The sequence below is a fragment of the Anser cygnoides genome, chromosome 4 (genome assembly GCF_040182565.1).
Source record: "Anser cygnoides isolate HZ-2024a breed goose chromosome 4, Taihu_goose_T2T_genome, whole genome shotgun sequence".
Taxonomy (NCBI): domain Eukaryota; kingdom Metazoa; phylum Chordata; class Aves; order Anseriformes; family Anatidae; genus Anser; species Anser cygnoides.
Window position 1 is genome coordinate 59,855,001 of NC_089876.1, and position 24,560 is coordinate 59,879,560.

Below are 24,560 nucleotides of genomic sequence, written 5' to 3' on the forward strand. Positions count from 1 at the left end.
CTGGAAGTCAGCACTGGAAATTGACTGTGGGGCTAAGCTGCACTGGGAATTGACCTTATCTGCCTAGCCATAGACTCTTTCCAGAACTCATTTTTCTGCCCCAGAGCAGCAATGCTGACAGAAAGTGTAGCCTTGAAGAGGGAATAATCTTTGTTCAGGCCTTGGCTAACAGAGCTGATATTTGGAATGTTACCCTACGCAGTAGTGCTTTACTGTGAAACTTGGGACTATTCTCCTAGGTTTTAGATTAAAGTGTTTTCAATTTCAAAGTATTACTTAGTTTCCGTGTACTTGGATATGATCCTGTTTCTTTCAATTAATTAAGAGTTACTGAAGTTCTGGTATGGACTTGAAATTGAATTGAAGGCTTTCTCCTGTACTGGTATCTCCTTACACTATGTCATTGTATTATAATGGTTATAGTTTTATCTTGTTTTTCATCTGAAAAAAACCTCTTACTCCTCCACGTGCTATGTTATTTAATGTTAGTAAGGGAGAAAATGCATTGGAAAAGATCATACCCAGTGTTAGCCTTGCAGTTATTTAATATATGTGAAGATTTGCAACAATCCATACTTGAGAGGTGCAATTACCTTTAACTTTGTAGAGTCTTTCTCCTGCCGATGTAAGAGTTTAGAAAGGAGAGGAGGTGAGAGGGAAGCAGTAGATGGGGATGTTGAATGAGAAGCTGGTGCCTTGGCAGAGTGAAATGGTGGATTAGAAGGAAGGTGGGAAGGAGGATCAGACTCTCCTGATGTTCCCATAGAAAGCAGAGCTGGCTTAAACATTTAAGAAAAATGAAATATAATTGTGCTATACAACCAGCTGGTAAGGACATAAAATGCCCACTGAGTCATGTAACAGTCAGAAATGGGATGCTAATTTTATTATTAGTCAGTCTACTACTCTGGGAGAAAACTCTTCCCTCAGAAATTAAAACAGGTTGCTATTTGGGGCAGTGGATTTCACCTCTATTCTTGCAGTTTCCTCCCATGTTGTTCAGGTCAAGTAAGGGCAACGCATGTCTGCAATATCTTTCTAATTAACTAGTATTACATTTGGCCGAAAACATTTTTTCCAAAGCATTTGCTTTACAATTTTGTATGAGCTAGCCAAAGCAACTGCCTGAACAGTCTCACTGTTGAAGTAAGTGCTGGACAGAGAAAAATCTTTTCTAAATTTTTGCCTGGAAACCACACAAACTGTGTAGCAAAATCATGGCATTCAATGGCTAGCACACATTTAGGATAGTTCAGTGTTGTACTGTCCCAAAGAGGAACCAGGGCAGGCATTAGGGAGAAGGATTTGCTTCACTGCCAAACATAATCTGATCTGTTATTAGTCACATTCTCGTAACAGGGTCTACTATAAATATATCAGCTTGCGAAGTGACACATGCGAGGTCCAAACCTCTGAGTCCCTGCAGGAGACATGTCCTTCCCTCAATACTGCTGCCAGCATTCCTGGGGTCCTGTACTCAGAAGGGGCAGCACGTAATGGGACAGTGAGGAGGATGGCTCACTGGGTTTTTGTGTCGGAAACTTGATGGGAGCTAACAAGGACAGAAAGGGAAGGATCAGCAGAACTGAGACACCACAGAACTGACGATGGTGTCTACACCTGCTTCTGAGAAGGAATTGTGCCCTAACTGACAGTTTGTATTCAGCACAATAGAATAAAACTGTGCCTGTGCACAATAGAATAAAAACATAAATACAAGAGAAGGCAAAGAATAATTGTACTAAGATATCTGAACACAGAAGCCATGTTTTTCTGAAATTAAGATACCTTATCGATATTCAGTGAGGTGCATCCTTCACAGCTTACTATGGAATCTCTTGTACTTGCTACTGGGAATTCTAAGGTGTCCTGCCTCAGATCCTCCTCTATATAGAGCTTTGTCAGTTCTGTTGTGTCTTGTGCTCCTCTGGAGAAATCCGGTTCTTGAGGCTTTGACTGAAACCGTAGGTCAACTGACAAATCTGCTGCACAGATCTCTTCGTTTTCAGCAGTTTCAACTAGCGCTGTGGAGACGGAGCCACCTTTATGTGGCAAAGGGATGTTACAGAGACCACCACCACCATGTTCACCTTCCCTGGTAGTATTTGACAAGTCTCTAGGTGCTTTGATGACCGAAGAGCCAAGTATACCTTGCAAGTCTTTATCTTTTCTTGGTTTGGTAGTGTTGCTTGTATGCTTATGTATTATGTCATGAGAGGAACCGGCAGAAGATGAGGTGGAGGTAGACAGGAGAAAGGGCTGAGGAAGAGCTGTAGGAGAGCTGAGAGAGACCTCTGTGTATGGAATAATATGATCATCCTTAACTTGGTGGATTCTGTTACCTGGGGAGATTGCTATGGATTGGGCTGTTGTTAATGCCAAAGAACTGAGTTCTTCTAAGTCACAAAGAAAACTGTCTGGAAATGGTGGAGGAGGTGAGATGCACAAGCTTGTAGGTGAAAAGCCATCAGGTCTTGCAAATGAGTTGCTAGTGGCAGCCTGGAGAGTCTTTTGATCATTGTGTGACCAAGAGGAGGAATAGTATCTAGGAGGTGGGGACAGCGCTTGGGAAGGCAACTTCAAAAATAAGAAAAGCATGGGAATTTAAATAAATAATTAAGCATGACAGAGAGTTAGGATATGAGTAGACTGGAAAAGAAAAACGTCTGTGCTGTCGTCTGGATTATAGGGTATGGTTTCAGTGAGCACGGGTGTCTGAAATCATTAGTACATGAATCAGAACAGCAAAAAAGACATTTGAAAAATGAAACTGTATCAGGTTCTGGCCTGGGACTTAAATGTCAAACATCAAGACAGATCTGGATCATTACATTCAGGAAGGCAACCTGCATTTGATCTGCTAAAGTTATGTATGGCTTTCTGTTAGTGAGCCTGTCACAGCTTATTAAATCATACAATTAAAATTAATGCGATTTTCCTCAATGAGCACAGTATTGTCAGAAGTATACTTCAGGTGTCACAAAGTATTTCTTTAAAGCTCTAAGAACAGTGGTCATTTCTAATTATCCTAATATTAATATTTGTACTTCTCAGTGCATTCTTAAGAAACATCTTAAATACATTGCATACTTTTATTAAGGCATAAGCAGCTACAGAATGCAGTTTTCCTTAAAAGTAACCCTACTGGTTTAAAATAACATCAACATTTGTGGAAGGTACATTCAATTCTAACTGAATGTAGGCAGTCAACAAAGCTTTTAAAATAGTGACAGCACAGTATATAGCAGTATATTTTGAGTAGCATTACATAATATTGATTGAAGTATCCTTCTGGTAAAAGAAACGTCCTTTTGTAAGAATGAGAGACTGGTGAGTCATACGTACACAGCATCAGTAGATATCCATTGCTTCAGTAAATACTGAAAATGCATTTTTGTAACTATTAATCCTCAAAGTTAAAATTGAATGAAAAATATTTTGATCTCATTGTTTTAATTATGCAGAATAATTAGATTATTTGGACTACTTTAGATTTTAAATATTACACTAGAAAATAATTTCAAATGGCCAAATGAACATCACGGAGTAGAAAGGTTAATTTACTTACCTTCTGCTGGAATTTTCTTGAGGCAAATAGTTTTATTTTGAAGCTAGGCAAACCTTTGCTATAGAATCTTCTGTACCAAAGTATACTGTCTACAGACCGATACAATGCAGTCTGCTAAAACATAGCTGGGCTGTTATGAACAGCATTCCAGATCTTTCCTTCATCTTTACTCTTGAAAAAGAGCTTCCAGCCTGTGGTTTAGGGATCATACTATGGTCCAGGAGACATTGCCATTTTTAGCTTCCTGTGGCTACAGGCAGCTCTAGAGCTAAAGATATAGATGCTCTAGGCCAAGTTAAGGAGAGCAAAGCTTGCTCTTGATATATATTGATTATTTATTTTTATTGCCATTAGGCCAGAGACATTTAGAGCAATTGCTCTAGCAACAGGAGTGATAAAGTGAGTTACACGCCAAAAAAAACAAAGGCATAGGAAGAGTGGTATCAGCACTTGTGGTAAACTCCAGAACTCCTTCAGGCCTGCTAAAGCCCTTCTAGGTAGTCAGGAACAAGATGGCTTCTCATATGGTATTGCCACATCTGAGTCCAGTTGAAAAAAATGTTTGTTTAAGAATGTCAATAGAGGCTTTTTTTTTTTTCTGGACTGATGCTAGAACCAGATGATTACAAAAATTTCCTGTGCTAGTAAGAAGACTATTTCCCCTCTCCTCTCCTACAGAACTCATCTGTTACTTAACAGCAGTGGCAGGACAGTTTTGTAATCTGATGTGACTATCACCATTGTAAAAATACACAATGGGGAAAAAGTAGCCTAGTAACTCCTGCTGCGATGCTGGTAACAGTAGCATGAAAGATTTGAGTGTATCTCTACTTGTCTGCAAAGACTAGGTCAAATCTGGTCATTGTAAACTCCCTGTATCAAATACTTGTGGAATACAGGGTAGCACACGTGATGCCCTGCACCTGCACACTCAAGATGCTTGATCACGGCAGCCTTAGAAAAGGAGCAGCCATCAGTAGCTCTGGAGTTGTCACAGGCTATACAAACTAAGGTGTTGCACTTCAGGTATGTGTACTAAGTTACTTTAATTATTTTTTTCTATTCTCAGTGGAGATAACATTATTTAATTAAAAATTATGGACAATACTCAATATGAATTGTTGGGAGCCTTCACATTCCTCTTGACTTTACTATTTCGTCTTCAAGGTTTGGGCATTTTATCAGCTTACAGGAAAATACAAATAACTTATGAAGTTAAGAAATTACAGGGTAGTTTTAACATGCATGTACTTTTTACCTGAATGCAAATACTCTGAAGCATCACCTGTGCTCAAGGGCATCACTGACAAGGTTATAGGGGTTACACAAAAAACAGCTTTAGCTGCAGGAAGCTTTAGAGACAAGCCTATTCCATAGAAGATGAGAGGAGAGAGGCATCTCCAAATACAGAGAGACAGCTCTGTAGTATGTAGCACTTAAGTTGCCTCATACTCTTGAATCACCTTCAGATTCCTGTAATGAGAAGGGGCCGTAGCTTATGAATACCTCAGTCTGAGGATACAGAATTTGATGCTACTTTAATTCAACAATTTTGTTGGAATGGAAGAGAGAGGAGCTAGTTCTCCTTTGTGATACATTCTCGGGGAAAAACAAAACGAAACCGAACCTTAAGAGAACTGTTCTAGCAACTATCATAAAACAACTAATATTGCTTAGCCATGAGCAGTATTTTCAGAGGACACAGTTAAATGACATCTTTTGGTAACTGTCTCCAAAGCTGTAAATAAATGTGTAACTTATCTCAAAGCTGAGGCATCTAAATAAGCACCAGTATGCAAGTAAATGGAAGCAGAAAATGGGGCAAAACCAACTGAAACAAATAGAGGTTAATAGCAGGATACGAGAAAGCTTTATAAATTTCACACAAAACTGACTTCCCACACTAAAGAGATGAACAAAACAGTAAAGAGGAAAATTTGGAAAGGATTCCATCTTTAGTACTCAGAATCATCATAGATAATACATTAATACTAATCACCGTTTGCATACAGAAACTTGCTCAGTTTCTATCACTGCAAAGAGGTTTTGTTCCTGGCACAGGAGTCTGTGAAATATCAAAAGTGAATGATAAATTGGAATACAGGGATCTTCTTTGTAATGTGATTTGTGGTGGTTATAAACTAGGAAGGAAAAGAACTTGGAACCTGACAGACATTTGGTGTGGAAAAATTACAACTATAAAGGTCTGAATCCAAGCTCATTGACAACGTGATGACATTTGCATCACTCCTGGATGACACAAGGCTGTCACTGTTGTCACACCCCTCCAAAGAACTGCCATTGTACCAACAGCCTCCTTGTAGAGCCTCCAAGGCAAAAGGAGGAAGGTTATGGTTCACAATCATTAGCTGTTCTCCTTTACTTTGAAGGGCATAGAACTGAAAGCTCTTGGCAAGATGTGTCCCCCGTGCAAACTGCCCTCATTTGCCCTTTGCATGCTTATGAGACTGTGGACTTTTAGGATGACGGGTGTATCTTCACTTTGCATTGTGAGGAGTCTGCTAGACATTTCCTTGATGCTCAAATTTTGTCTGAGACTCCTAAATAATTTTTTTTTGACAGCTTGTTTTTTCTGCCCAGATTTTGACTGGCCCTACTCTCGATAATTTAATAGCTAAAGAAGAAGGCAAAATTCCTGGCAGAAATAAGACTGACATTCTGCCATAAAAACACTTTAATGACAAGCTAGTTATGCAATTCTACATATGTAGGAAAGAAAACAGATTGTACTGAATGCATAAATTATGTATCATCTTACCACGTTAACAAAAAATTTACAAGTCCTTCTAAACCCACTCTAGGGGTGATATCAAAGAAAAAAAAATCCTTACCTTAGCTGAACTTAAATGGTGTATTCTGTCACTAGAATAGCTTTGGGGTATAGGAGGGTCGGGGTAGTCATCAACACTTTTTGAGGCATTCTTTTTGATGACTTCTACATAGGAAACGGGGAAGATGCCTTGTCTGTTGGTTCCTGGTATTTTACCTTCATACCAATTTTGATCAACTCGCTTAAGAAGAATTACTTTGTCTCCCTGGAACGTATTAGAAAAATGAGTTATCAGCAGATGAGTAGTAAATTGATTTTGTAATAGATGATATTATTTTAACAGATAGTATTATTTTCCCTGCAGTGCTATTTCCTATCAGTCTTTAAAATCTTCTCCATTCTCACATTTGTCTTGCCATTTCTAATAATCATATATGCCACTACCACTCCAGCAAAAGGAGGCTGGTCACGGACTGCAAATACTCTTCATTTCTCCAAAGGGAATCTCATGTAGTCTGCTACTCTTGGTCGGGAGATTAACATTTAAACTTTCCTTCTTCAGAGCATAACCTGTTTAAATGGTTGGCCAAACTGCTAGCTAATATCCTAACAGTAACTAATGCAGCAATGACTGCATTAATTTAAACACCCATTTTTCTCTAAAAGTAATAAAAGTTAAATAATGAAATCCATGCAAGTGCTTTGTTATCAAGTAAAATTGTAATACATGAAAGTGAAAAGTTCAAAATGATTTAGTGGGAAAGATGAGAGAAGTGCTTTTCCCAGAAAATGTGCTTGACTAGCAGGTATCTGTGCAAAAAGACAGATGGGCAGTGGCTCGCCTACTAGTTTTGGAGAGCCTAAGAATTGAAATGAGAAATACCAGCTTTCTATTCAAACTCTTCTCTGCAGAGAAACTTCATGAACTCCCTCTTTCATTTTACATGACGTACTTTTTAACCACCTGACTTTTTGTAACAAATCCTTCCACGTTAGTTTTTCGTTTCAGGGTTTCTGTAATTTTGCTTCTCTAGTTATTTGTGGAGTTCTCTAAAATTATCTTTAGTGGGATGGAATTACAACTTTTAAAAAGAAGCTCAAGCTTGGCTGTCAAGATTGTGACCAATACAAAAAGCATGAAAGTGAATTTAAATTAGAAATCATCAAACTACCTTCCACACCTCCTAGTTCTCTAAGTTTTTATTCCTGCCTTTTGTTTGATTGATTGTTTTTTTTGTTTGTTTTGTTTTTAGATCTCTTTGAGGTTTACCAATCTCAAAGGAGTGGAAAAACACCCATTATCTTTGGTGAGGTATGTGGTAGTTTATGATTGTACCACATGATACTACATGATACTACCACATGATTATGTGGTAGTTCAGCATCAAAAACCTGTATCCTTAGTCTTATTTCAAAAGAAAACCAAACCACTGAATAACTTCTGTGAACTCTAACCCATATAAAAAAGACACTAAATGAGGCAGAATTTTCCAGTGGGGAAAAAGTATATAATACTTATAACTAGATATATTATACCTCCAATAATAAAGTTCTCTTCTGCAGCAATCATCTCAGTGTCTGACAAACCCCAGAAATTAAACACTTGTTTTGCTAACGTACAATAAAGGACAACCACCAGGATGTGCAGAGGCAAAATATGTATAGGCGAAAAGCAGACTATTATTAATATGAAATATTTTCAAGAACTCGTACATGCACAGAAATTTCTAAGCCTTTTTTTCTAAATTTTGCTGTTTTCTATTTTCAGTATTTTTGATTTTTTTCTGCATGAAAAACCTTACCATTGTATTTATGACAGTAACAAATAATTATTTAAAACAGTGAATGGTTAACTGAAATAAAAACTAGAAAATGGGGTCACCAGTTAGATGTTTGCATATACTAATCTACCACATTATATTTTACAGACACAAAATATTTAAACTATTTGCAGGTAGCTGTGAAAGAATGCAAGCCAATGAGCTATTATGTCAGTAGCTTTGTACTATTATATTGCTTTGTGCATAGCAAATTTATCACCAAAACACTGTAATTACATATACATTATTTCTCTGTAGCAGTAGATACCATAATGATATTTTGATAAAGATAGATTTCAACTGTACCTTTCTAAGTGATAACTCCACATTTGTGTCTGCACTGAAATTATATTTGGCAATAGCTTCTCCAATCTCTCCAATTTGTGCTGGGGGAGGTGGCCTGGCAGGCTGTGCTTTTTCTGGGGGAGAAAGTTTCTAGGAACAAAATACCAACAGATTTTAAGCATTTGCATGTAGTTTGTGGACCTATTATCCAAAATAATTCAAGGAATTAAAACAAAGAACAAACCTCAACATAAGAAATTGGGAATATTCCAACTCTTCCATGGTGATCACCCTCATACCAGTTTTGATCAATTTTCCTGAGGATATAGACAGTATCTCCTTTCTTAAAGGACAGCTCTCTGTAACAAATTCATTTAAAGATGTTTACAGCTTTACATTTGAACTCTTCTACCTGCATAGCTTCTGCAGTCTTTACAGTTCAGTACGGAAACAGAATGTAGCAGATAAACATTTAGAGAAAAAAATGTCATAGCTGTGGTACACTTACCAGTTGATTATACCCTATAAAATGAAATGATTCACATTTATGAATCATCACCAGGTACTATCTGTAAGTTATATAGGCCTAACGTATACCATGAATACAAGGAAGTATTATTAGTTATTAGCAGAGTAGTTAGGATACAGTCTGCAGGCAAATATGTCGTTTGTATCCCCTGCTTAGATGCTGCTTTTATGACAGGTATCTGAGACATTCTTGTTATTCTTTATGAATCAGTAGGGTAAGCTACTGAATATATCCTGTCTTCATTGTCTATTACTGCCTTTTTGCAGCAGCGTAGGTTGGAGTGCTGCTGTTCCACACAGTTTTCTTTTACGAGCAAACTCTTCAGTAGCATGAACATAGGATTATGTTCTCGCCATTTCAGGTACTCGGGGCGTGTGATATGCTTAATGTTGGATACTGAAAAAGGGAAGTATTCAAATCATTATGAACATTTTCAGATCCTGAACTGGTTATTATTTGTTGTACTTTTTTTTTCCTTCCCCCAAAGAGGTTACCTGCTGTGCTGATAATTCAAATTCTAGTTTTACAGCTATTGCAGACACAGCTATTGCAATTCTAGTGACAATGTAGCACCATATCAAAAGGTTTTTTAAACAGCCTGAATCATCAAAGCAACAGCGCTAATGACATACATGCACTCTCCTCTGACTCCCTCATACCCTAGAACAGCATTCCCTGATTTTGTTTTTCTTACGGACCACTGTAGTTTGTTTTGGTACGGGACATTTCACATCCTGCAGAGAGACTGGGTACGTTAAGACAGACATATTGGAAGATGCTAAAGCACTATAAAGAATTTTGATAAGAGTACTCTATCTACAACAGCACTTTTTAGTCTGGTATCCTGATGTCACCTAACTATGATTCACAGCAAAGAGCATACAGTGGGTGACCCTCAGGACTCAGGCTATAGAAAGTTGAAGATCCACAGCCATTCACATGTTCAAGCAAATACAATGGAAAAAATATAATAATTAAAAGACATTTTAATTTCAAAATAACTTCTCACACAGCTTGCTAATGCAGAGGCTACTGTGACGGAAAGCAGGGTCTTCTGCTTCCATGGTGTTTTGCTGTTGAAATTGGCTATAAGAGCAGTTAGCTGCATTGAGTGCTAGAGGGACTTTTCTTGACTTATGAATACTTAAATGAATAAAAGTCTAGTACTTACTTAGAAGTCTGAGCTTTAAAGTCATATACAGCTCTGGCTGGCAGTTTCTGAAAAGTAGGCAAAATGATTAATACATTCAGGTAGTACTACTGTAAGGTAAACTTTTCACTCTTTAAAAAGGTGGCCAAGATCAACCAACCAACCAAAAAAATAGGCAATTAAATATACAACTTCCTTTTCTGAAACAATTAGGTGTTTGGGACAGTGTTTTAAAAACAGAACTAGCACCTACATAGAGCACGGTCTTTGCTTTAATAAACCAACAACAACAAAAAAGTTATTAAAGGGATCCTGTCAAATCCCATTTTTTGATACTAATACAGTTCTCCATTACAAGTCTGCTTCAAATATGATAGCCTAAATTTAAAGCATTTTATTGTTCTCTGCTGTTAAAAACAGTCTTTCAGATGAGAGCTGATATCCTTTTCATCAAGTGTAGCTAAGCCCTATCCTGTTTTACTCTTTCATAATTTCACCTTTTTTTTTTTCTCACTTTTGCTGCTGGTGCTATAACTACTAAAGCAAAGAATGAAAAGAAGAGAATAATATTAAAAGAACAGTGGAGCTGATTAAATACAAAATGTACAAATTCAATTGAAAATAGAGGTCAGTCTTCTTTCATCTTTTTAAATCACAGCAATCTTAAGAAAAGCTTGTAGTGCAAGTACTTTACATATTTTCATATTAAAACCCAGAATTCTTTAAAAGGAACACACAAAACACTCGCCAAACTGGTTTTAACCATTATTACGTAACAAGAAGTCATCTTTGAAATCACTCTGAATTGCAGCAATATTGCAGCTTTTTCTCAGCAGCTAAATTACAAAAACGGTTAAGATTCAGCACTCTCAAGTTGCTGTTATTTTGTGCAATATTTATTTGTATCAAAATCAATGGAAAATGTTAACAAGCTGTACTTCCTTTGTGATTGAATAAAATCCCTGAAGCCTGCTTGGGCAATGTTTCAAGTTCTAGAATCTGAAATACTCTTAAGAAACTGAATGATATACCTCATTTTTCATGTACACTTTTAAGTAATACTTTGTGTTACTTTCTTTAGAGGTGTACCTGCTTCAACTTACCCTTCCAAAGCATTAATATAAGCAATCAGTATACAGTCCCCAAAACTGTTATAGAAATTAGAGATCACTCTTATGATAAGTGGTTTTGCATAATACACCAACAGCAGTGTTTTTTTTCTTTTTTTAAACAAAAATAATGGTGAAATACAGATGTTTTTTGTGTCAGTCTAGAGACTAGTGAGGTACTTTCTTGTGTAACCGATTTTTCTAAAGAGCCTTTCCCTGATCATACCTACTATTCCCCTCTGTCTCAAATATTCCCTCTAGTCAACTTTAACAGAGCCTACCACTGTCTAGTAAACTGATGTCCACATCCATTTAAACATAAGTTGAAGACGCAGTTTATCTTACAAAGTTTGATATTCTTTTTCTCTAAGTACCAATCTCCTTAATGAAAAGTTGGATGCTGTCCTATCTGATAATATGATGTTGAGAAACTGTTCCTTTGGTCTGTGTCATTACAATGTCATAACTAACACAAATCTTGTCTCAGAAATTTTACTGATTTTCTGTATCGACCTTGTTGCATTATTTATTCTTGTTTTGCTACCTCTTTGTCTGTAGTTCCTCTTCTTTCCCTTGGAGTACATCGTCCCACATCAGTGAAAGCAGAAGAATAGTTTCCAGGAGATTCCTGGTCTACTGAAAACAGAACATCATTATGTGACACTACGGTAAAATAAACAAAACCATGGTGCTGCTTGGTTTAATTTAAGGGGATGAAGACATACCGAATCTATTATTTCGCCCTTAATAGAAAGAATGTGATGATTTAAGTGGACCTTTAAAGAAACAAAAATACTGACTCCGAAGCAAAGGCTTTCCTCTGATCCACAGCAGAAGAATGTATTACAGATGATTGGAAGAACAAAATTATGCCTTACTGTATGAAAGGATACACTCCTACTGCACCAAATGGAAGACATGACAGCAGTTGTGAAAAGCTTTTTCTGAATGCCAAAAATATAAACACGTAATTACATGCACAAAATGTGACTAAAGCATGCTTCAATGACATAAGAGGAAAACAAAATTTCTTCACTAAGTGATCTAAGATGCATTTCTACTTTACCAGGGGCACTGTTGGCCTTGTCAAGCCAACTTATTAGTTATTTTGTAAAAACAACTCTATTTGAAGTGATCGTTACTTACTAATCTATGTGGCAGATTTTCTGTAAAGCACAGTTTGCCAATGCTTATTACAGGATGGTGTATTATAGAATGGTCAACGCATCTTTTCATATTTTAATAAAAAATAAAATCAAAATCTGGTACTCTGTAGAGCTCTGCAAGTTGTCAGTGTGAATGAAAATAAAATGGAATTATTTCAGACCAGAGGATGAACTGAACTGCTTCTTGACTTCTGAGATTTACTAGCAATTGTAGTCTCCTAATGCCTGCTAGTGGAGGGGGCTGACTGATACTTGCCTGCTTTTGACTTCATTCACATGATCTATTCTTACCAAACCTATACATTTCTAAGTCAGTACAAGTGTAAAATAAGAATTGAGAGTATCTAATAAATTACACTGCAGTCCTAGGGAATAGAGATCTAACTGGTCTCCCAGAAGCTGTTGGCTAAGCCACCAAGACTTTAGGCTACTGCTAAATACAGTGGGGGAAAAATTAGGTAACCGTATTACTAATATTTTGGTTGCAAGGATGTCATCACCAGCAATTGTACCTATAAATGTTTAAAACATTTTAAGATCAATGATTTTTTTGAGAAGAGAAGCAGAGCGATGAACAACTGAAAGTAGCTTAAAAGCAGATCACTGAAAGACAGACTTTTAAAAAAAAGTTATACTCAGTGTGAAGTTTCATTTGAGATGTGATTATTGAGAATTTCCCTTCTAAGATGATAGGGTACTTCTCAAAACTTCACAGATACATTAACATTCTATGAGAAGAACTAGTTTTGCTGCCACAGAAATTGGGAATTGTATTGTTTGAACAGTGGAAACAGAAACTTACTAAAAGGACCTTTGGGTCTATTCACAAAAAGCAGTATGAAGCAGTGGAATGAGTGCATTTTCATGAAAAAAACAAAATCAACATTCTATGATACTTGTGGAATTAACAGCATTTTTACCACTTACACGCGAAAGAATTATACTGTACAACATGTTTTTGATGCAGATTTTTTAAAAAAATAATAAAGGCATATTGTTTTTCTGTTTCACAAGCATCTTATGATGCATCTACTCACTTTCTGTAAGACCTTTTTTTCTGGGAAAAAAACAAACAAACAACCTTGCTTAAGTTAATAACACCATTGTGTTTTATCGCAATAATAATCTAGTACTTGAAATACACTACTAATCCAGTTGTCCAGGTTACTGCATTTTGTGAATAGACAAATTATCTATCTTCATCACATAGGTACAGATGACAAGCTTCCTTAATTCAGAATTTTGTGGGATGAACACTTCTTATAGACTACACAAATAAAAACGGAATGAGAAAAGGTGGGAAACACAGGGAGTAAAGCATAAGGATAGAAGAAGAAAGTTAATCCACCTTGGAAACACAGTGCACTATCATTGTCTTGGTGGTTGTTGTTAGCTGTGTCCATGTCTTGAAAAGAGGCACTAAGAGGTGGTCTTCCACAATCGTTCTGGTACAGCGGGCAATGAGCAGCACCATCTTGAGGCAGTGGATGAAAAGGCTGGTGCATGGGACGCTTTTTCAGAGCCGTCAGAGATGAATTCCTTTCTGGAATGTCTGGAAGCAGCTCAGTAATAAGTCTGTGTAATATACTGTTGTCAGGCAAGCTTCCCCTCCTTTTTTCAGCTTTAATTTGGTCACAGATGTCTTTAAGTGCAGAATCTAGTGCTTCAAATACAGATGATTTGCATTTTTTCTTTTCAGTTTGTTTTTTAGGGGCTGCACTTTTTTTCCTCCTGAAAGGCACTGGACTGACTAGGAATGCTATCTTGGAGAGACCAGATTCTGCTTCCTGTCTCCTTGGATCCTCCGTGGTTTCTTGTTTAGCCCTTTCATGTTTCAGCATGGTGGTGAAGCGAGTGTAGGATGCTGGGCATCTGCCTTTGCAGGAGCTGATGAGATGCCGGTGGTGGTGGTGGTGATGGCCTGATCCATAAAAGCTTTCAGACGATGTGAACGAAAAGTGATCAAAGTCACTTTCACTACAAAAGGAGGAACCTTCTATCTGGATAAAGTCACTGAGGTCAGAAACCACTCCATCTTGATCACTGTCTGAAAAATCCATATGTGACCGTTGTGGCTCATCACTGGTCACTTCAATATGAATTGGCACCAGGGTTTTAGACTTGTAGCTCCGTTGTACCTGAGAGGGATGTCTGCCTTGATTTTCCTCCTCCAGCAGAGACTCGATGGAAAATCGCCGCTTTGTACATAAACCATTTTTAGGAGGCTGTAGTGTAATGGCTGACAACATTTCATCACCTAGATTTGGCATTGATTTCGATTTCTGAATTAGTTTTTCAAACTCTGATATTCTGGTTGGCACCATGTCTCTGGGCACCTCTTCAGTAGAAGACTCTCTCCAGCCTTGAAGAATACCTTTATGCTGTTCTTTTTCATACTGCAATATTCTGGACTTTACAGAACAAATCACCTCAGAATTCATTAAGTCCTTGCGATTGATGCGGTGCATCTTTTTGTACATTTTTAGGAAACCTGGGGCATCATGTGCAGATCTGTGACGAACTCTTGCCCTACCACCACCACGGCCCTCAGGAACATACGAGGAGGCCCAGTTCATTGAGCAAACATCTTTGGAGTCCTCCTCACATAAAAGAGAGCCCATGCTTTCGGACTTGGCCTGTGCATCAGGAAAGCTATCGCGATCATCTGTTAAAAGATCATCGCAGCTACGAGATTTTCTCTTTGGAGAATTATTTTCTTCTGTGCTGCTCCACACTTCTGCATTTTGACGAGTCATTTGCCAGCCATTCTTATAGCTGATTGCCCTTCTCGAATCATTTGGAACAGCTAAATGTTGTCTGTAAGTGCTACAGTAATCTAATTCATTTGAGGTGTTGTGGTTGTGCACTGAATAACTGAGGAGGGATGGATAAACTTTGCTAATATCCCCACCTTTGTAATCCATAGAGCAGCATGGTAAAAGAGAGACATGGCCAGAAATTAAAAGATTCAGAAAGTTGAAATTAGTATCAGTTTTAGACAGACTAGAAAAGAGACAGCAATTAATGCATCTATGCTATTAGCTTAGGTAAGTACATAGGTTACTACAAATTAGGTCAGCAGAGCTAATAATTAAGCCCACCCCCAAACAATACCAAAAAAAACAATGTAAGAAACCAAGCATCAACACTGATTTTGAAGCAGGTCAAAAAACAATCAACTAATAAAAGCTGAAAAGGACTTAAAGATGAAGCCAATCCACAAATCTAGACCTCAGTACACCTTAACTGAGATAAACTGAATTTGGAGAGAGACTGAAGTTTTACATCTCTGGAACGAAGACCATTATTTATTGTATTTGAACAGAATTCTGTTCCATGGAATTTAACTAAGACGTACAGGTATATACTAACTACAGGAAATGTCAGAAATGGACAAAATTAAATTAATACAACTTTCCTTGATAAGAAGTTTACATCGAATAGAACGATGAGCATTAGGAAGTTACTCCCTTTTATGTTCTTAAATATATTTCAAATAGTTTGACACCTGTGCATTCTGAAAGCTGTTCAGAATTTTTGAGCTGAATAGTGTTCAGAATTCACAGCAACAGCATATTCTTCTAACATAAGAAAAAGATAAATCTTTTTATAAGATCAGATAGGAAATTTCTCATCCCCTGCTCATATGTAGCAGGGATATACCAAGAAGCAATGAAGGGACTAGGAATGCACATTGAACAAATATGAATGATCGTACAGTTGCTCATTTCTAGTTTCCTCCAGAAAGCTGAAATCCTAGCTATTCACCTCACAAACCTGGTTATCTTTCTTGTAAAGCTTGCCATGAGTTATTGCCAGAAACTTGTCATACTCTACATCTAGTACAGTGCTTGTTTTGGGCATGGCTTTGCCCACAAGTTAAAAACCTGAGCTTGAATCTTGGTTTGTATCAGTTACTTGTCACTGAGTGACAACTACCTCAAAGACACTCATTTAGTTCTGACAGAAATCCTTCTGACAAACGGTAGGGTTATTTTTATCTTTTAAAATGTAATGACAATTGCGATGATGAATATAATATTTCCGACTACTTTTTATCTTGGTTTCTCAAGACTGCTAGAGGAAATCAGCTGAATTTTACATCTGTTGTGCTGAACAGGAGGGAAGAGAAGTTTCAAAGTATGTATTTTTGAAAACGGTTTTCCTGAGACAATCTGAAAGTCAGTGAAAATTAGGCAACTACATGAGTAAAGAATATTGACAAAATTTTTCAGACTGTCAGGCTAGCATTTTTCCTGTATGATAGCACTGAAGGGAGTAGCATTTTATACAGCTTACAGAGGGCAGAAGAAGAAAGCTGAGGGACCATTGCACAGGTGAAAATGAAGATGTATCAGCTTACTGAGCCTAACCAGCAGGTAGCAGAAACAATAACCCTTGGCTTGACTTTCATAGTGAAGCCTGAGATGTCAAACAAGTTTTAAGACATATTTTTATCTCTACTTGAGCATTCCTGACCTAAGCATCACCATTAGTCAAATTTGGAACCCTGGTCTCTTATATTTGAGCTGAACTTTCTCGGTGGTGTCAAGTGGCAGTATTCACTTCAGGACATGCTTCAAGCAGTTCAGTCTGCTTTCTATAAGCACAATATGAATCTGGATCAGAAACTGAAACACTCAAGTTCAAAATCCATGCTGATCAAACCCCTTATAATGTGCTGCTTCTTTAACAAAATGGTTAATTCCAAGAAAAATTAACATTCTGCTCAGTTTCGTAAAGGTGTGAGAGAATGGACTGACACGGCTAAGTCACCTTCCAAAAATTCAGTAGCTGTGGTAGATGTTCTTAGGGGAAGGATTTCTCAAACACTGTAAGCATTTAAGTCATGGTGAGTGCTCCTTATTAGTGGTGTAGTAAAAGGTAAATGCAGATAAGTGGGGTTTACCACCTTTACACTGCCTGGCCTGGTGCACCATATGGATGAGTTTACCCACTTTTTAAATTACTACCATAACACCGGGTTTAAAATACAGTTGCTTTTCTGTCACTTCACTCATTATTCCTCACTGTTTAAATTTGTCTGTTGCAGCCTAAGCGCTATGTTCTTTTCAGTAATAATTATCTTTTACAAAGGTTTATGCAATCCCTAATACATCTACGGCTGATTGGAAAGCATAGCTAAGAAAATACGGCAAATAAATGACTAATAGTAACTGGAAGAGAAGGACAGGTCTTGTAATAGATATTATTCTATATATTAATTCCAGCATATATTTTACTGGAAACCTTTTTTCTTGCTGCAGGAAACACCTAAAACCTCAAACCAACCTAACAAAACCCCAATCAAATCAAACCACATAATTCAAGTATCTTTTCTGGAGAGACATGGAGAACAGCAACGGAATTACAAGTTACTTTAAAAAAAGAAACTAATTAGATTGTATATTCTGTACTAAATACTTCAAGAATTCATGAAATTAAAAATCAGATTATGGATACTTGCTTGATTAAATTAGGTCCTGATAACTGACAATGTCCAATACATCTGCTATAGATTTGGAAGTTCTAGTATTATGGCAGCACATCTTTAATCTTAAATACTATTTGTCTTGATTTGCTTTCTCTGTATACTGAAAACAGTTTTAAAATTTCATTAATCTAATAAGAGAATAGTGTACTTCATAAAATTATATGGATTTATATATTATGGCACAAATCATATTCTTTATTTAATCAATTTTCATTTTCCTAGAAGGGGCAGTTGAAACTGGAAAACCCTTGTTACAAATCCAGCTTTTGATCAGCTTAGAATGACACGTGTAAGAATAAACAAGTTAGACTTTGATAAAAGGCCCAAAGCCGTTGCTTCCTACAGTAAATCTTCCAGCAAAGCGCACCCAGCAACAGTGGACAGGTGCATTTAATACCAAGGTATTGCACAACACATCATCAGTAGTTTTCTCTTAACGAATATGTTCTCCTCTTACCTTTTGCTCTCGACGGAGAAGAAGGAGACGAGCTAGTTAAAGGCTTTCTAAGGGTGGTGTATGGGCCTTGCATATCTGTACGGCCCACATTAGGTCTGTTTGCATTCTGGTCACTGTGCGCCCTCTGATGACTTACAGCAGGTTCTGACTTCCTTCTTTTCCTGTAGTCACTTGCAGTACTTGCAGAACTACAGAAATAAGCAGTATTAGTAGCAGTCTAATCTCTGAGATCACAATTCAGGAATTAAAAAGCAAGCTTGTAATAACATTATTTGTTTATAGATTAAACAATACCGGAAGAAATACATCAGAAACATGTATGGGGAGAAGCACTGGTCTCAGATCTCTTGTAGCATGCTTCAGAGAAAAGCTGAATTTCTTCTTCACCTGATTGTTTTAAAGTTTTGTAGAAAATTGTTGTATTGTTTTCATAGTGAAGGCTTTGAAATAAACATACCATGTTTTTTAGAGTTTTTTTTTGAAATACTGTAAAAATATCAGCAACAAATGAAATGTTTTTTAAAGTGTTCCCATATTTGTCTTGGTGGCAATAACATTTTATTTAAAAATTAAATGAAATTGTGTTTTTACATTAAAGGCCATTTATTGATTTTTTTTTTTTTTTTTTTTTTTTTTTTTGGTATTTGCCTTTTCCTAGTTCACCATGGGCTGGCACTCTCCCATCCTCCTGGTACTTCAACCTGCTAGGAGAAGCCCATCACTCAGCACTGAAACACCAGGCTTTGCCTGGGCAGTGTGGAGAATTTTGTCTTTTGCTGGCAACATAGCTGGTGTGAGGTATGACGTAGGCAGGAAAGGGTAGTCACAACGTAAAATAAGATCACAAACATTAAAGAAAACCTTTGTGACAGGTTAGAAGATCTGGCTATTGAGATACCTGTACCAAACCGGGATTTAAACAGGTAAAACAGTCTAGTTGTCCAAGATGCTCAATAATTTATTATAGGAGTTGCTTTAGTAGATAAAAACAGTGTAAGTAGGCATGGTAAAAAAAATGCAGCTATAGATAAAAAAAAAAAAAGAATGGTGAGCTGCCTGTTGTACTAGAGTAACAGCTCAGCGTAAAGGTGAGACAAAGAGACAGAGAACAGCTGAGGTAGAATGCCTGGGGGAACAGCACTGGAAGTGCTGCAGGCAATAAGGTTAAATGATAGGTTGTTGAAATTCAGTAGAAACTTGACTGAAGACAGCTCAGTGATGTCACTGGAAAGACCCCAAATATAGTATGGTTTATACTGAATGCAAAGAGTAAGTCCTTGGAAATCAAAAGTAAGAACTGCACTTCAGTATCAAAATACGAACATCCTCTCCGTGTTAGGAGCTCACAAGTTGAATGCTAAAATCTGACTCTTCAATATCTGGCTTCAGGTCACAAAGAAAACCCGTGGCTGTATAATCTGTGACAACTGAAATCATATAATGTATTTCTTACCTAGAGGGCCTGTCCAGGCCTCTGTCTGTTGAAGAGTGATGATATAAAGAAGTCTGTGAAAACAAACATATGAATCTGTTATATGTCTGTATTTGAAAAAAGGGTGACAATTTCTGCTTATGATATTTATTATGTTTGTTACTCTGTGACATCTTATAAAAACATAGCATGATGATTAACATGCCGTGTGCTCCAGCACACAGATATTGCAGTATTTCATGAAGATAGTTAGGCAGTTTGTAAAAAGCATCGTTATATTGTTTCATATTCTATTTCAGTAATGTTTTTCTTTTAAAGAACAACTAAATAATGATCTAAATTCATGTTTCTCTATACCATTTTTGAAAATACGTATACAACAGCTGAAATGAAATTTTGCTGTGAAAACATGAAAATCTGAAAATTACTCCTGCATGTGGAAATGAAGTCTGCAGAGTTTGCCCTCTCCCCACAATTACTCACCAAAATCCCACAATCAATTATAGCCAGAACATTTTTCTAAAACCAGCTGAAAGACCCATGTTTTTTTCTGGCCGACTGTTGACCACCTTGTATTCCTGGTCAGAACAGTTCTTAACACAGACCATTCATTAGTCATTGCTTATGGAGCTAGAGAAGCAGCTACTGCACAAATCCCGGATGAAGGAATGGAGTACTGCTCCATAATTTTATTATTAATATAAAGTCAGTTATTAATGACCACTAATTTTAAATCAATCATTCATAGATTTTAAGCCTGCGGTCAGAATTCAGTAATACCACAATTAACTAGGTAACTAGGTAGGAATTTAGACTGAACTGTATAGTCCCTGTGCCATTTATTCCTGAGAACAAAGCAGTGTCCAAAAGTCAAACTTTTAAATTCTTTGGATGTCATTTCAGAGCTAACCCGATGGACTGGAAATGAACTATCATACAGGTTTTTAAGCTGTGGGAACTATTTTTCTCTATGGAAGCCTTCTAGACTTCTTCTCTGGATAGGAAAATCTTTATACACTTTTATTTGTACAGAAGCACTGTGTAAATAACAGCATTTAGGGCCTTTTTTTTTTTTTTTAAATATATATATATTCTTTTACATATTCTTTTTTTTTTTCTTCAGTGGTTTGAATTGCAAGCTCATGAATAGGACTTCTCCCAGATTTGTTAAGTGACTCTTATGTATAGTTTTAGAAATCACCTGAGAGTATTTGGGAACAGATTTCATGTGACACTGAAGACTTTAAATGATGTGTGAGGGGAACTGTTAAAACTACATATACAGAGAGAGACCTAAAATGACAATGTCCAGAAATATGGTTATTCAAAGGTATTTGTCAGTAGACTTTGTTATTTAAGACCTGTATCACGTACCAAATGATCCCATCAGGACAGTAACTGAAGTTTTGATTTCCAGATTATATTAAATTTATTAAACTTTGAGGCAGGGAGAACCACACAAACAGACACAATATGGATCAAGTGTTACCTAAAACTTGAGCTATGATCATTTCCCATTTTCCCACTAATTTTTAACTGTACTTTAATTTAAATCACGTTAAAAAAAAAAAGGTAAAAAACTTTCAGACTCTTAGTAAGAATGGCAGCTGAGACATAAACAGTTAAAAATGTTAACAAATCAAAGATTTTAATGCTACTTTCCAGAGAAACTAAGTTCTCTAGAACTAACTCATGTTGATCTCTGCATAAGGTTTCAACATGTTTATTTTTTCTAAAACAGAAATTTCTTTGCTTTGTGGATTAGTATTTCTTCTGTCTTACTCTTTGTTACTACCATTATTCTCACTGTTAAATACTTATATTACTCTTAAGTTCATAGACTCCAGCTAGGACCAGAATTCACTTTCTGTATAAACACAAAGGCAAAATCCCTCCTCAAGTGATATTACAAACCTCTGATAAGTCATCTAAAAAGAATATGCTCACCGCAAAAAAAAAAATGGCAGCAAAAACTGATCACTAGAAATGGAAGCACTAGGCTCCTATACTTCCAGCTGTCTCCTGAGCAGTTATACTTGAACCAACTTGTAGGACACTGTGGCAGAACTAGTTGTAACACAGATTTCCAGCAGAGCTGGAAATAAAAGCTTCCAGAATTATTTTAGTGCTAGCCTAAAGAAAAGGGCTACTTGTCACGCAGCCATGTTCAGCACATCCAATACAACCTTAAGGCACAGTATATTAGAGGAGATGTGATTTCCTCTACTCATCCACATCTCATTTACAATAGAGGATGACACACATGCAACCCAGAGTGTGTACACTACGGCAGGAAGGAGAAAGTTGCATTAATAAGTGCTGGTAGTAATATATAGCAATCTATCTGCTACAAATTCTGATTGTTTTTATTCTTTAACATTTCAACACTTTAACCTGACATCAAGCAATGTCCAGCTGCAATTTGCAGCCTGTGTAAGAGAGATCTTCCCCACCACCTGGGAATTAAGCTGCTGCTAAGAGGAGCAAGCTGAGGCAGTGGGATGTAACCCATGTTCTCAAGGATACTTCGCAAGGGAAAGTACTCATCAGCCGTCTCAGGAGAGTGGCTGTCTCGGCAGGGCAGGTCTTTTGTAGCAATGGCTGGTTGGGAGAAGCCTGCCAACATTACTGACAAGGACACAGCTTTTCCCAGTGTTAAGTGATTCCAGCAGTGAAGGTTTGCCTCACTTATACAATGACATACCCCCTTCCCAGGTGGCTTTCTGTGCAGTGCTGCTCCCCACATGCTCTATTCCATGATGGGAGAATACACAATACTGTGGAATACAGTCAACTTTTATCACAGCATACTATTTTTCTTAATTTGCTAAAACCAACCTCTTTTTCTGCAAATAAATGAAGTTATTTCTTATAAGTTTCATTTTTGTAGTAAAACATGAATTTCAAGATTTGCATACTTTTTAAATCATCTGCCATTGTATTCCTCTTGGGTAATAAACAGCCTAGGTATGACACCTTAAAATAAAAACTAATTAGTGGATTGGATTAAAAATGTGAAGAACAGAAATGGGTTCCAAAGTATTTTATGTACTGTAACTTAGCTCATAAAGTCTATGGACCTATATATTAGAGAGAAGGGGTACTGTGAGACAAACCCATACCATCTGCTCTAGGAAATGAGTGAAGAATTAAAACACCTTTCCACAGGCAGCATAAGTAGAAGCCTATGCTTTGGAGCTCCTTCTGTTATGGAGGTGTGCGGAGAGAATATATCACCAGATAGTCTCAAACAGACAATAAACCTGCTCCTAGCACTTAGGAAATTTCCATGTTTTATATTTGGAATATGTATGGGGCTAATGATGAGTGCATTACTGTTAACTTATTCTGTCTGAACAAAATATCATGATATTTGTTTTTAAAATAAATTCTGAAAGAGGTCCTTATTCCTGAGACTTCACCATTCAGTTCATATTTTCAATATTTTTTTGAAATCTTGAAATTTTCAAGATTTCTCTTGAGGTCCTTTGAAACCTGAAAACTGCTTTATGACAATTGTCCAACTATCCAACCTCAACAATTTTAAGAAAAATAGCTAATGTTATGAGGCCTGTCTGCAATAAAACCATAAAAGTCAGCAGTAGCAGAGCTGCTCGCACTGACAGGTAGTGTAACCCCAGTTCTCCTCACGCTGCTACACAACAGTGACGCAACGGCATCAGTTCTGTGTGCTTCCCATGCAGAAGGCATACCCACAAAATATCTTTTGAGCATGCCCTGGAAAATTCCAGAGAATTATTTCAAACCTGGCCACCACTATCAATCTCAGCTTTGCTGACCAGTCACTGCTGCACACTGGTATCAGCAGACGGACCTCAGGCTCACAGGTAGTCCCTGCTGGAACCTTTGCATGAGGCAGTACAAACACTGCAGTTGTCATTGCAGGCCTTCTTGTGCTGGTGCCACTCCTGCCATTAGAGACCAGACTGATACCATCTGTCACAGATCCTGGCCAAACAGCTGTGGCAGTGACAGCGTGCACCATGTGCAGTGGCTCCAGGGCTACTCCACGGCTACGCAGACCGTGACGTAAATCCCACAGCAAGTAGAGCTCCCACTGCCTCCTTTGGAAGGCAATACGTAACCCACAACTGAAACCAAACCACTGAGAACTTCTTTATCCACAGCATTCCCCAGGCCATAAATAGCGTGTCAGTGATCAGCCTAAGACAGCGAGAAGTGTGTGCCATGCCAAAATAGACTGCTGGCCTACTACACAGCTTTTCCTTTCCGTCCTTTCTGATACTCTTATCACCAGGAATATAACTTGCCCTGTCACCCCTTCTCTGATGCTATCTTTGAAGTTTTTTCTTTATGAAAGGCACATACGGAGGCACATTTGTTGTACGATACTGATTTTTACCACAGATGTACACTGTTATCCATAGGCCGTGTGGAGTTTATGCCTTCTACCCACAGTCAGAGCCACATTGAAATGGCTTAGAGGGGAAAGTTGAAAGCAAGCAGTGGATATGGTTGCTTTTTTATTTCCAAGAGCAGGTAGCACTGCTAGCAGCTGCCCTATCAGCTCTTGGGCATGTATTGACTCATGACCCCCCCCAAATCTCTAAAGCTAGGTAGGCACCTTCCAGGACGTCCAAGACTGCCCCATGTGGATAAAGGCTTCCTGACAAAAACAATCAAATGTTAGAAACATCCCAAACTACCAAATGTAGACTTTGTTGAATACTTTGAGTCAGTTCTACAAAAAAAAAAAATCATATATATTTATAGTTAA

The 24,560-nt window shown here is 37.4% G+C and overlaps 2 protein-coding genes across 22 annotated transcripts in view; one reads left to right on the top strand and one right to left on the bottom strand.

The window, feature by feature from the left end:
- CFAP96 (cilia and flagella associated protein 96) overlaps nucleotides 1-11,946 on the top strand; it is a 91,692-nt gene extending 79,746 nt beyond the window's left edge. For all 5 annotated transcript variants that reach the window (XM_048078405.2, XM_013179795.3, XM_013179793.3 and 2 more), the window contains exon 9: nucleotides 11,811-11,946. The gene's annotated coding sequence lies outside the window, so the exon portion shown is untranslated. The remainder of the gene's footprint in view (nucleotides 1-11,810) is intronic.
- The window catches only part of SORBS2 (sorbin and SH3 domain containing 2), a 160,082-nt gene that overhangs the window by 10,723 nt on the left and 124,799 nt on the right, over nucleotides 1-24,560 (bottom strand). For 8 of the 17 annotated variants that reach the window (XM_048078364.2, XM_048078374.2, XM_048078373.2 and 5 more), the window contains 8 exons: nucleotides 19,823-19,875; nucleotides 18,370-18,557; nucleotides 13,767-15,329; nucleotides 11,797-11,885; nucleotides 10,165-10,211; nucleotides 8,709-8,823; nucleotides 8,486-8,614; nucleotides 6,421-6,624 (listed from right to left, as the gene is read on the bottom strand). In XM_048078364.2, the coding sequence (XP_047934321.1) occupies nucleotides 6,421-6,624; nucleotides 8,486-8,614; nucleotides 8,709-8,823; nucleotides 10,165-10,211; nucleotides 11,797-11,885; nucleotides 13,767-15,329; nucleotides 18,370-18,557; nucleotides 19,823-19,875 (2,388 nt within the window). Of the gene's footprint in view, nucleotides 1-593; nucleotides 780-1,788; nucleotides 2,578-6,420; nucleotides 6,625-8,485; nucleotides 8,615-8,708; nucleotides 8,824-10,164; nucleotides 10,212-11,796; nucleotides 11,889-13,766; nucleotides 15,330-18,369; nucleotides 18,558-19,822; nucleotides 19,876-24,560 lie in introns of all 17 variants that reach the window. The other 9 variants (XM_066996226.1, XM_066996227.1, XM_066996233.1 and 6 more) reach the window with 4 other exon arrangements.